Source organism: Enoplosus armatus, chromosome 1 (genome assembly GCF_043641665.1).
Source record: "Enoplosus armatus isolate fEnoArm2 chromosome 1, fEnoArm2.hap1, whole genome shotgun sequence".
Classification (NCBI taxonomy): domain Eukaryota; kingdom Metazoa; phylum Chordata; class Actinopteri; order Centrarchiformes; family Enoplosidae; genus Enoplosus; species Enoplosus armatus.
Genome location: NC_092180.1, coordinates 45,779 through 57,825, shown reverse-complemented (window position 1 = coordinate 57,825; position 12,047 = coordinate 45,779). Strand labels below are relative to the sequence as shown.

Genomic DNA, 12,047 nt, shown 5'->3' with positions numbered 1-12,047 from the left:
AGGATTTTATTAAACTCCAGGCCTGAAAAAGTCTTGAAGGCAGCGGAGCAGCAGATCTTACGTTTGATAGTTTTTGTTTTGTCAGAATAAAACAAAATGAAGAACTGCTGTTTCACTCAGAAAACTTGACTGACAAATAACTGTGACTAAAACTGATCAGAGATCAGATTGTCGACAGTAACATTTAACTTGTACAGTCTCTTTTATCTGTGTTTCATCTGTCATTCATCTTCAACAGATTTCACTGAACATATAATCTTTGATTATCTCGTGTCTGTATCTGATGGTTATAAGAGAAGACACCTTTTAGAATCTGTGATGAAGCTTTGTCATATTTTACTAAGAAATTAAGTAGTTCCTCATTTTACGAACCTCCTCCTCAAAGATCCTGGACCCCCCCCCCCCCCCACGAAAACAGTCCTGATACATCCTTAAAACTTGCAACACTCAATGACCTCTGAAACAACCTCAAAGACGTTTGGGATGTAGTAAAAATTCTTCTCAATAACCCCTGGAAACAACTCCAGGACCCCTGGAACTTCCTTCAGGACCCCTGAAAGTCTGTCCAGGAGTCTTGGATTTCCTGGATATCCCTCCTGACCTGCTGTGGCGAAACTCTGTAAAATATGGAATTTTCAGTTTGAGGCTCAGAGGAAAGTATTGTATTTTTCACAAACCACAGAAACACACACACATAATGGAAAGTGTGTATGTGTGTGTGGTTTCCTTTGTGTCCTCAGGTGACCCCACTGACCTCAAACAGCTTCTTCCAGGAAACTCCAGGAAACTCCAGGAAACTCCAGGCCCTCAGCAGCTGTCAGGGGCCTCTTCAAGGACTCCTGGTATCACCTCTTGCCATCTGCTGCTGTGTGGATGTTTGAAGCTTGTGCATTTTATTTGTCTTATTCGTCAAACAAATAAATAGTATTGTGATAACTTTGTTATAGTACTAAAAAAGTGATTTCTGTCTTTCATTGTTTTATTTTCATTAAACAGTGAAATAATTTACCTGCGATCTGATACTGTACTTTCTTTTTATAAATGCAGTTTTGAAATGGCAGTCATAGGATTTACAGGGGAATTTGAAAGTTCTCTGAATGTGCTCACACTGTTCTATCAGTGTTCTGACAATGTTCTTTCAGTGTGCCCACACTGTTCTGTCAGTGCTCTGATCGTGTTCTTTCAATATACTCACGCTGTTCTCTCAGTGTAACTTTCATTTACTTATTTGTTCATATGTTTTCTTGATTATTTGACAAATCAACATTTACGATGGGGTTATGTGTTGGACTGGTCAGTGCTCTCTCAGTGTGCTCCTAGTGTTCTCTCAGTGCTCTGACTGTGTTCTCTCAATGTTCTCCCAGTGTTCTATCAGTGTTCTCACAATGTTCTTAAACATAAATGTTTTAGGACTAAAGTATATTCAACAAATATAAACATATACATTTGTTCCATCCTGAAGCCACCATCTCTGATGTATCTCTGATATCATTATATATAATTCAACTATTTCATTTTACTGTGAAATACATTTAAGACACTCTTTGATCAATTACCTGGAGAAACAGACAAAAATAATGATAATAATAATAATAAAAATATAAACTTTGCATGTTTCAGTTAGCAGAACGATGTTGTTTTATTCAATCCATATTTTTATTAACATTAATATTCCTCTGTTTTGCATGTTTTAAATATTACCTCACAATGTAGTATACTTATGTCCTGTATGATATTACCACTATGAACCTACTTTTCTTTTTTTACTAACATTAATATTCTCTTTTTATCATTGATCTGCATGCTTATAAATTATCTCAATAACATGTCATTTTATTTTTGTATTCTGTTCTGACATCTGAGATGAAAAACAACCTGCATTAATGTTCCTGTTAAATACACTGATGAACCAACACAACAGAGAATCAGGTTCTTTTGCATTTGAACATATTTCTTAAATAAAGTAAGAGGGGGTGACTTTTCTTTAAACACAACAGCAGACGAGGCGTTCACTGACCTGCTGAGGCCTCAGTGTGTTTACAGCAGAGCTGCATTCACTGTAATCAAATGTTCAGCGTTAGTTAGTGACAGAGAGCTTCCTGTTTATTTTAACCTTTATTTAACTCAAACATCTGCAGCAGTTTGACCTCTCTTTGCATTTTCTTCTTCTACTCTTCAGGTTTCAGTCTGACACACAGTTTCCTTCAGTCATTTAGACTCTAACAGCTTCACATTTCAGATTATAGTGGTGTCCCTGTCACCCTGAACTTCCCAACCAACTCTGGCAGTTCAAGGGAGCGTTTTTTGATGGTCTAAATGGAAAAAAAGGAACAAATAGTTGAATATTTGTATTGAACAGCCAAATCCGATTCGACTGACAGGTACAGCCCTACTCTAAACTGGTCTTAAACCGGTATAACAGACATGTAACAGATATTTTATCCCTGCAGATCGGCTGACTGCAGCTTTGTTTTTAATGTTGTGCCTGCTGTTTGTGTGCAGCTGTCTGAGTGTTATAGGTTTTATTGCTGTATAAACTTGAGTTTAACAGGAGACAGTTTGAACAGCAGCAGTGCGTCACAGTGTTTGTTCTCTGCTGGAGGTTGAGCTCATTAAATCAGGAGGTAAAAATCACGTTCAGCATCAGAAACCAACCTGGAAATCATTTTCACTCCTTTCTGTTTCTACAGCTTCATGAGAGGCCAGAGAGGCCATGTTCATCAGCCTCGTACAGAGCACTTCACTGCACGACCGTCTGAACATGTGACCAATAAACATCTGAATGTGCTTGTCATTGGATAGCAGCATTGTTTCATTATAGTCTGATCGAGATCAAAGACAACATCTGCTTTTATCTCATACCTGCATTGACTGTGTTTATCATTTTCTTCTTAATTGCCAGTTTTCTTGAACACACTACACAGGAAATATAGGCTCTGTGTGTGTATGTGTGTATGTGTGTGTCCTGGCAGTGTTTTCAGTCCTCTGATTGGACAGAGATGAAGGTTTGAAGAGGTTCTGCTGCTCTGGTGTCAGAAGAACCAGAGGATGTTTCTAAGACATCAGAGCTAAAGGACAATCTTTCACTGTTTTCAGTGTTCTCTCAGTGCTCTGACTGTGTTCTCTCAATGTTCTCTCAATGTGCTCACACTGTTCTCACAATGTTCTCTCAATGTGCTCTCACTGTTCTATCAGTATTGTCAGTGTTCCCTCTATGATCTCTCAATGTGCTCACACTGTCTCTGTGTTCTCCCAGTGTTCTCTCAGTGTTATCCAAGTGTTCTCTCAGTGTTCTCAAGATGTTCTCATATAATCTCACACTGTTCTCACATGATCTCACACTGTTCTCACAGTGTCCTCACAATGTTCTTTTAATGTGTCAGTGTTCTCGCTGTGTTCTAAAAAAAGGACTGCCTTCTTTCACCTCCGTAACATTGAAACATCAGGAAGATCCTGTCTCAAACAGATGCAGAAAAATTAGTCCATGCATTTGTCACGTCTAGGCTGGATTATTGCAATTCCTTATTCATCAGGCTGTCCCAATAAGTCCCTGAAGACTCTCCAGCTGATCCAGAATGCTGCGGCACGTGTACTGACAGGAACCAGGAAAAGAGATCATATTTCTCCTGTATTAGCTTCTCTGCACTGGCTCCCTGTAAAATCCAGAATAGAGTTTAAAATCCTTCTCCTGACCTACAAAGCTCTTACTGGTCAGGCACCATCATATCTTAAAGAGCTCATAGTACCCTATTACCCCACTAGAGAACCGCGCTCCCAGAATGCAGGGTTGCTTGTGGTTCCTGGAGTCTCCAAAAGCAGAACAGGAGCCAGAGCCTTCAGCTATCAAGCTCCTCTCCTGTGGAATCGGCTCACAGTTTGGGTCCGGGAGGCAGACACACTCTCTACTTTTAAGAGTAGGCTTAAAACTTTGCTTTTTGATAACGCTTATAGTTAGGGCTGGCTCAGGCCTGCCTGGACCAGCCCCTAGTTATGCTGCTATAGGCCTAGACTGCTGGGGGACTTCCCATGATGCACTGAGCTATCCTCCTCTCCCTCTCCATCTTTACACATTCATGTCCCTCCAATGCATGTTACTACCTTTATATCTTCCTGGAGTTTCTTTGTACTTTCTCGTCTCGCATGATCCTGTGGATCGTGGTCCTGGTACGCCTGGCTGCTGCTGCCATGAGCCCGCTTGACTCTCATCACTACAGTTATTATTACTCATACTTCTGTTACTATTAAACCTGTTATTGCTATTATTAATCCCATCTCAGTTATTATTACAGCTGATATTTCTATTATTATTATAATTATAGTTCAGAATCAGAATCAGAATCAGAAACTGTTTATTGCCAAGTAACATACATTACAAGGAATTTGCTGTGGTCTGAAGGTGCTATTGTTTTGATAACAAATAAGTAGAATATAAAAGCTAAAATAAGAATAAGAATAAAAGTAAAAATAAGATAAGATAAATAACAACAGCGCAGTGACCAGAATAAAGTAAAGTGTCCAGATAAAGTGTCCAGTAGGGGGTGGGTGCGTTAATGTAACGCAGTGGGGACAGGGGTGATGTACGTTAATATAACGTATAGCTTGTGTTTGTGTTCTGGGGGGGGGGGGGTCAGTGAGAGTTTGTCAGGTTGACTGCAGAGGGGAAGAAACTGTTTTTGTGGCAGGAGGTTTTGGTCCTGATGGACCAAGGGGAGGGGGTCGAACAGATGGTGTCCGGGGTGGGAGGGGTCGGCAGCGATCTTCCCTGCTCTCCTCAGGGTCCTGGAGGAGTACAGGTCCTGAAGAGATGGAAGGTTGCAGCCGATCACCCTCTCTGCAGAGCGGATGATACGCTGCAGTCTGCGTCTGTCCTTGGTGGAGGCAGCAGTGTACCGGACGGTGATGGAGGAGGTGAGGATGGACTCTATGATGGCAGTGTAGAAGTGAACCAGCATTGTTTGTGGCAGGTTAAACTTCCTCAGCTGCCTCAGGAAGTACATCCTCTGTTGGGCTTTCTTGATGAGGGAGCTGATGTTCAGCTCCCACCGGAGGTCCTGGCTGATGATGGAGCCCAGGAAACGGAAGGACTCCACAGTGTCCACTGGAGAGTCACACAGGGTGATGGGGGCGGGTGGGGCTGCGCTCTTCCTAAAGTCAACAACCATCTCCACTGTCTTTGAAGCGTTAAGCTCCAGGTTGTTGCTGTTGCACCAGGTCACCAGGTGGTCAATCTCCCACCTGTAGGCAGACTCATCCTCTCCAGAGATGAGTCCGATGAGGGTGGTGTCGTCCGCGAACTTCAGGAGCTTGACAGACTGGTGACTGGAGGTGCAGCTGTTGGTGTAGAGGGAGAAGAGTAGAGGAGAAAGAACACAGCCTTTAGGGGAGCCGGTGCTGATCGTCCACGAATCTGAGACGTGTTTCCCCAGCTTCACGTGCTGCTTCCTGTCGGACAGGAAATCTGTGATCCACCTGCAGGTGGGGTCAGGCACGTTCAGCTGGGAGAGCTTTTCCTGAAGAAGAGCCGGGACGATCGTGTTGAAGGCAGAGCTGAAGTCCACAAACAGGATCCTGGCATAGGATCCTGCGGAGTCCAGGTGCTGGAGGATGAAGTGTAGAGACAGGTTGACGGCGTCGTCTACAGACCTGTTGGCTCTGTAGGCGAACTGCAGGGGGTCCAGCAGAGAGTCGGTGATGGATTTGAGGTGGGACAGGACCAGGCGTTCAAATGATTTCATGACCACAGAGGTCAGGGCGACGGGTCTGTAGTCATTTAATCCTGTGGGCCCTGGTTTTTTGGGGACGGGGTTATTTAGTTATTTAGTTATTGTTGTTATTGTTGTTCTAGTATGTTAAGACGGATTTTATTAAACTCCAGGCCTGAAAAAGTCTTGAGTGTAGATTTTTAGAGGCATTGGAGCAGCAGATCTTACGTTTGATAGTTTTTGTTTTGTCAGAATAAAACAAAATGAAGAACTGCTGCTTCACTCAGAAAACTTGACTCTGACAAATAACTGTGACTAAAACTGATCAGAGATCAGATTGTCTACAGTAACATTTAACTTGTACAGTCTCTTTTATCTGTGTTTCATCTGTGTTTCAGATGAAACACAAAAAATTCTTCTCAATAACCCCTGGAACTTCCTTCAGGACCCCTGGAAGTCTGTCCAGGAGTCTTGGATTTCCTGGATATCCCTCCTGACCTGCTGTGGTGAAACTCTGTAAAATATGGAATTTTCAGTTTGAGGCTCAGAGGAAAGTATTGTATTTTTCGCCAACCACAGAAACACACACACACACACACACACACACACACACACACACACAGTGGAAAGTGTGTATATGTGTGTGGTTTCCTTTGTGTCCTCAGGTGACCCCACTGACCTCAAACAGCTTCTTCCAGGAAACTCCAGGAAACTCCAGGCCCTCAGCAGCTGTCAGAGGTTTCTGGATGAACAGGTGAATCAGGGGCCTCTTCCAGGACTCCTGGTATCACCTCTTGACATGTGCTGCTGTGTGGATGTTTGAGCTTGTGCATTTTAGTCATCTTATGTGTCTTATTCATCAAACAAATAAATAGTATTGTGATAACTTTGTTATAGTACTAACTAAGTGATTTTTGTCTTTCATTGTTTCATTTTCATTAAACAGTGAAATTATTTACCTGCGATCTGATACTATCTTTCTTTTTATAAATGCAGTTTTGAAATGGCAGTCACACGGTTCTATCAGTGTTCTCACAATGTTCTTTCAGTGTGCCCACACTGTTCTGTCAGTGCTCTGATCGTGTTCTTTCAATATACTCATGCTGTTCTCTCAGTGTAACTTTCATTTACTTATTTGTTCATATGTTTTCTTGATTATTTGACAAATCAACATTTACGATGGGGTTATGTGTTGGACTGGTCAGTGCTCTCTCAGTGTCCTCACAGTATTCTCACAATGTTCTCAGTGTGCTCACACTGTTCTCTCAGTGCTCTGACTGTGTTCTCTCAATGTTCTCCCAGTGTTCTATCAGTGTTCTCATAGTGCTCTCTGTGTTCTCACAATGTTCTCTCAATGTTCTCTCAGTGCTCTCTCAATGTGCTCACACTGTTCTGTCAGTGTTCTTACAGTACTCTCTCAGTGTTCTCTCAGTGTTCTCTCCGTGCACTCACACTGTTCTCTCAGTGCTCTGACCGTGTTCTCTTATTGTTCTCACTGTGTTCTCACTGTGTTCTCTCAGTGTTCTGACAGTGTTCTCACAATGTTCTCTCAATGTGATCACACTGTTCTCTCAGTGTTCTTACACAGTGTTCTGCTGGGTGTGTTTCAGTTATTCCTACTAACCAGTAAACATGGTTGTTAAAGTCGACACAGTTGGCTCAGAGTCTGCTGGCTGTCCTGAATGGATATATAATGTGGTAAAAACACAGTCAGGCTGTGTGTGGGGGAGGGAGGGAGGAGGGGGCAGTAGAGGGAGGAGTGTGTAATGACTTCCAGCTGCCTGAGGCCGAGCAGAGGATAATATCTGATTTCGACACAGTCAGAAACTGTGACCTACTGAATCCAACAGTTAAACATTTAACTTCCTACCTGAAGTTTGCTTAAATTATTGATTATCTTAATCAAACACAAACTTATTAAGATGTTGAAAAAGCTTGTAAGTGGACATTGAATTAAGATTAGTTTGTCAAACTACTATTCAGCTGTGTCAGTATTACATGAACACTGAACACAAGAACCATGTTGATGAGAGTCTCGTAATACAAAACTATTCACTGATAGTGCAACATGAAAAAGGAAATGAATAACAATGCCCATGGATTGTGTCAGTCCTACTTTTATTTGGGATTTAAACATGTGAATGTTGAGTTTTGGAACAACAGTTCCCATCATGCTTTGGGTGATGAAAACAAGAAGCATAATGTTGACAGGTATAATGTAACAGTTTACTGAATTTACATTGATGCATTTTGTAAAGATCTGAAGTTATAAGGAGTTATGTTAGTGTAATCATGATATCAGAGATATTGTTAACCCTGTAAACTCTCATTGTCGCCAGCTGTTTATCATTCATCATTATCATTCTTCCCACCAACGCTGACTGTGTGTAGGGTTTAGGTAACCCTGTCTGAAGCACAGAGTCTGTCTGTGCTGTTTTTATTTTATTTTATTGTTTTAAAGGTTTCTATTGTGACTCACTTCAGGAGTTTCTACTTTTTCCAGTAAATCACAAACAGGCAGGTTTGGTGGTTTGGTGATGAGGTTAGTGAGGTTTGGTGGTTTGGTGATGAGGTTAGTGAGGTTTTGTTTGGTGGTGCAGTTTGTGATGTTTGGTGGTTTGATGTTGATCCCCTCTGCTGCTCCGATTGAGTGACTGATGGTGATGATGATGATCTTCTGCTTGGTTTGGACACTCTGTTGCTCTGTTCAGTCTGTTTCTGCAGTTCAGTAATTCAGTTTGTCAGGATTTTCTCTACCTGAACCTCAGTAGCAGCAGCAGATGTTTCTCTGTGTGGAAAGAAAAGAAAAGGAAGTAAAATAAACAAGGAGAGAGAACAGGGAGGGTGGGGAGGTTACAGAGCTGAGTGGAAAAAGCAGAGTGAGGGTTAACTCTGCCCCCAGGTATGTTCTCCTCCCCCCGGCGTCTGTTAGCTCAGTTTAGATTAGCCGCCCTGCAGCAGACTCAGACTAAATATGACACTGTTTCTGTTTTAAGATCAGCTTGAACTGGATGACCACATTCACATGAACCTACAGCTGCCTGGGAACTCCATAAACATCTCCAGCTGTTGGCATTTTTCGTTTCTTTCGTTTTTATCTATGACTCGCTCTGTATTGAGTGTTTGGTCAAAGTGATTGTTATTCAATTCAATTCAATTCAGAAGCAGAACCAAGCTTTGGGTGGGCGGACATAATCATAATTATAATTGTAGCTGCGGGTGTTGAGCAGCAACATGGGGGTAGTGGGTGGCTTGCAGTCATAGAAGCAAGGGATGAACCCACAACTGATATCCTGAGCTTTTCCAGCCAAGAATAAAACTGCAGAGCTTCTGATTTGATGTTGAACCTTGTAGAGACGGTTGATCTCTTGGATGGATTGGTGACTTGCCCTCTCTAACTCTCTGGTGTTCGAATTAACCTGTTCTGTGACCCTTTACCTCAGTGATGAAGGGAAACATTTACTGGTGGGGGGGCTTAATAATAAACAAACCAAGGTCTATTTATGACCCATCATTAATGGGTGGACATGTCTATGGGTTATGACCAAATCAACCCGAGACAGTTTAAAAAATATTTTACAGACCCAAAGAGGTAGAATTATGTAGTAATTCACAAGAAAAAAAGGAAACAGGAACATCTCAAAAATAAATTCATTAATTTTGTGAAGGACGAATGATTACTCATTGGGCCTAAACTATTATTGTATTCTGTAGCATCCAAACCAGTAAAACTGACCACAACACGTTTATATGTGTGTATAGTATAGTATAGTATTTACAGTGTTTTGGTGTCAGTAATAACATTGTAATAATATAATATATGATTGTTTAACACTTACAGGAGCCATTCAAATTGAGTAATTTTACTTTTGATACTATATGTACATTTTGATAATAATACTTATATACTTTTATTTAAGCAACACTTTCAATGCAGGACATTTACTTATTATGGAGTATTTTTACATTGTGGTAGTGCTACCTTTACTTCAGTAAAAGATGAATACTTCCTCCCCCACTGGTTTTCTGCCTTCACTGCAGCTGAGAATCATCCTCCTGCTGAAATACGTCTGTCAATCAGGCAGAAATGTTTCCACCTCCGCTGTTGAAATTCAGTTAATTTGCAGCGGTCATGTTTCTGGTAAAGCAGCAAAGCCTGGAATTCCTGACCCACTTTCCAACACTGTACTTTTCCAAACATTCCCAAACATTTCTGAAAACCATGATTTATATCAGTCAGCGGTCAATCTGAACCAGAGGAGTGTGTGTTGGATTCATGCTGCACAATGAAGGTGTTTCACTAATACACACTGAATACCAACATATGTTTTGATTCACAGTCTTTTCTCATGTAGAACAGAATGTTCTGAAAACAATCATTTGGTCATTAGTAATAAGGGATGCAGGTTCATCTTCTTTTAAAATAAGGAGACCAGAGGATGTTGCAGGTATCAGATATCACTCTTTGTCCTGATGGGAAATTTTAAACCAGGTTGTGGGAAAGGAAGTGAGCTGCCGGAAAGGAACCAGGCTGCAGGAAAAGAAGTGGGGTAGTGAAAAGAAACAGGGCTGCAGGAAAACAAGTGGGGTGGTGAAAAGAAACTGGGCTGCAAGAAAGGAAGTGTGCTGCTGGAAAGGAAAAGGGGTGAAGTAAAGGCAGCAGGATTGTCTACTCCAGTGGTGTTTTTTTTTTCTGCAGTTTTATTCTTGGCTGGAAAAGCTCAGGATATCAGTTGTGGGTTCATCCCTTGCTTCTATGACTGCAAGCCACCCACTACCCCCATGTTGCTGCGACATCACTGCGGTAAGCGTATTGCTTCACTTCCGGCTTCTGTGTCATTGGTAGCGTGTGTGTTTGGCCGCTCTAAGCTCAAACAAGTTATATTTGTTTGGTATATATTTCATTACAGCGGCTAACTAGCCGCTAACCACTTAAACGTACATTAGTTTTGCTTAACGCTGATAGTTCTCTCCTTCTTTAGCGACTTTTTCGCTAATCTCACAGTTGTTTACACACTATTCTGTCTGTTACATTAGTTTAGCAGCTAGCGATGGCTTCTCTCTCTCCTTCTCGCTCTCCTTCTCGCTCTCCTGCTCTGTCCTGCTCGGTGTGTCAGATGTTTAGCTATTCCACCGCCTCCTTTAGCGATAATGGTAAATGTAATAAATGTAGTTTATTTAGCGTGCTGGAGGCGAGGCTCAGCGAGTTAGAGGCCCGGTTCCGCACCATGGAGACGGCTGTAGTCAGCCAACCCCCAGTAGCCGGTGCGGACCGACTCAGTGTAGCTCCTGCTAGCCGTCCCCCGGCAGCTCCCGAGCAGCCGGGAAGCCAGGGAGGCTGGGTGACTGTCCGAAGGAGGCATAGCCCTCGGCAGAAGCCCACGGCTCACCACCAACCACTTCATGTTTCTAACAGATTCTCCCCACTCAGTGACACACCCGCTGAGAAGCAGATTCTGGTAATTGGCAGCTCCATAGTCAGAAACGTGAGGTTAGCAACACCAGCAACCATAGTGAAATGCATTCCTGGGGCCAGAGCGGGCGACATTGAATCAAATTTAAAACTGCTGGCTAAGGATAAGCGTAAATACAGTAAGATTGTTATTCACGTCGGCGGTAATGACTCCCGGTTACGCCAATCGGAGGTCACTAAAATTAACGTGGAGTCGGTGTGTTCGTTTGCAAAAACTATGTCGGACTCCGTAGTTTTCTCTGGGCCCTTTCCCAATTTGACCAGTGATGACATGTTTAGCCGCATGTCATCATTCAACCGCTGGCTGTCGAGGTGGTGTCCAGCAAACGATGTGGGCTTCGTAGATAATTGGCGGACTTTCTGGAGGAGACCTGGTCTGATGAGGAGAGACGGCATTCATCCCACTTTGGATGGAGCGGCTCTCATATCTAGAAATCAAAACCGTGACAACCCAGAGTCCAGACCAGGAGGCAGAGTCGCAGTCCTACACGCTTCTCTGCGCTTCCATTAGAGCAGTTACCCACCCAACACCCCATAATGACTGTGTCTGCCCCCCGACCACTTAAATTAATTCAACCAAAGTTAAACAGGAGAGGAGTCATTAATAAAAACTTAATAAAAATTAAGACCACTACTGCTATAGGCCAAAACAATAGGAAAATTAAGTGCGGACTGTTAAATATCAGATCTCTGTCATCTAAAGCTGTATTAGTAAACGAGCTAATATCAGAGAATCATATTGATCTACTGTGTCTGACAGAAACCTGGCTGTGTCATGAAGAGTATGTCAGCCTAAATGAATCCACTCCGCCCAGTCATACTAATACTCACATCCCTCGAGGCACCGGCCGAGGAGGTGGAGTTGCAGCCAT

At 42.5% G+C, this 12,047-nt stretch overlaps 1 protein-coding gene across 1 annotated transcript; it reads left to right on the top strand.

Moving 5' to 3' along the window:
* Positions 1 to 10,753: 10,753 nt before the first annotated feature.
* Positions 10,754 to 11,605, top strand: LOC139284899 (uncharacterized; the record flags this gene model as incomplete). The annotated part of the gene is made up of 1 exon (XM_070905255.1): positions 10,754 to 11,605. A coding segment is annotated over exon 1 (852 nt), but the record flags the coding sequence as incomplete, so codon positions are not given.
* Positions 11,606 to 12,047: the final 442 nt, after the last annotated feature.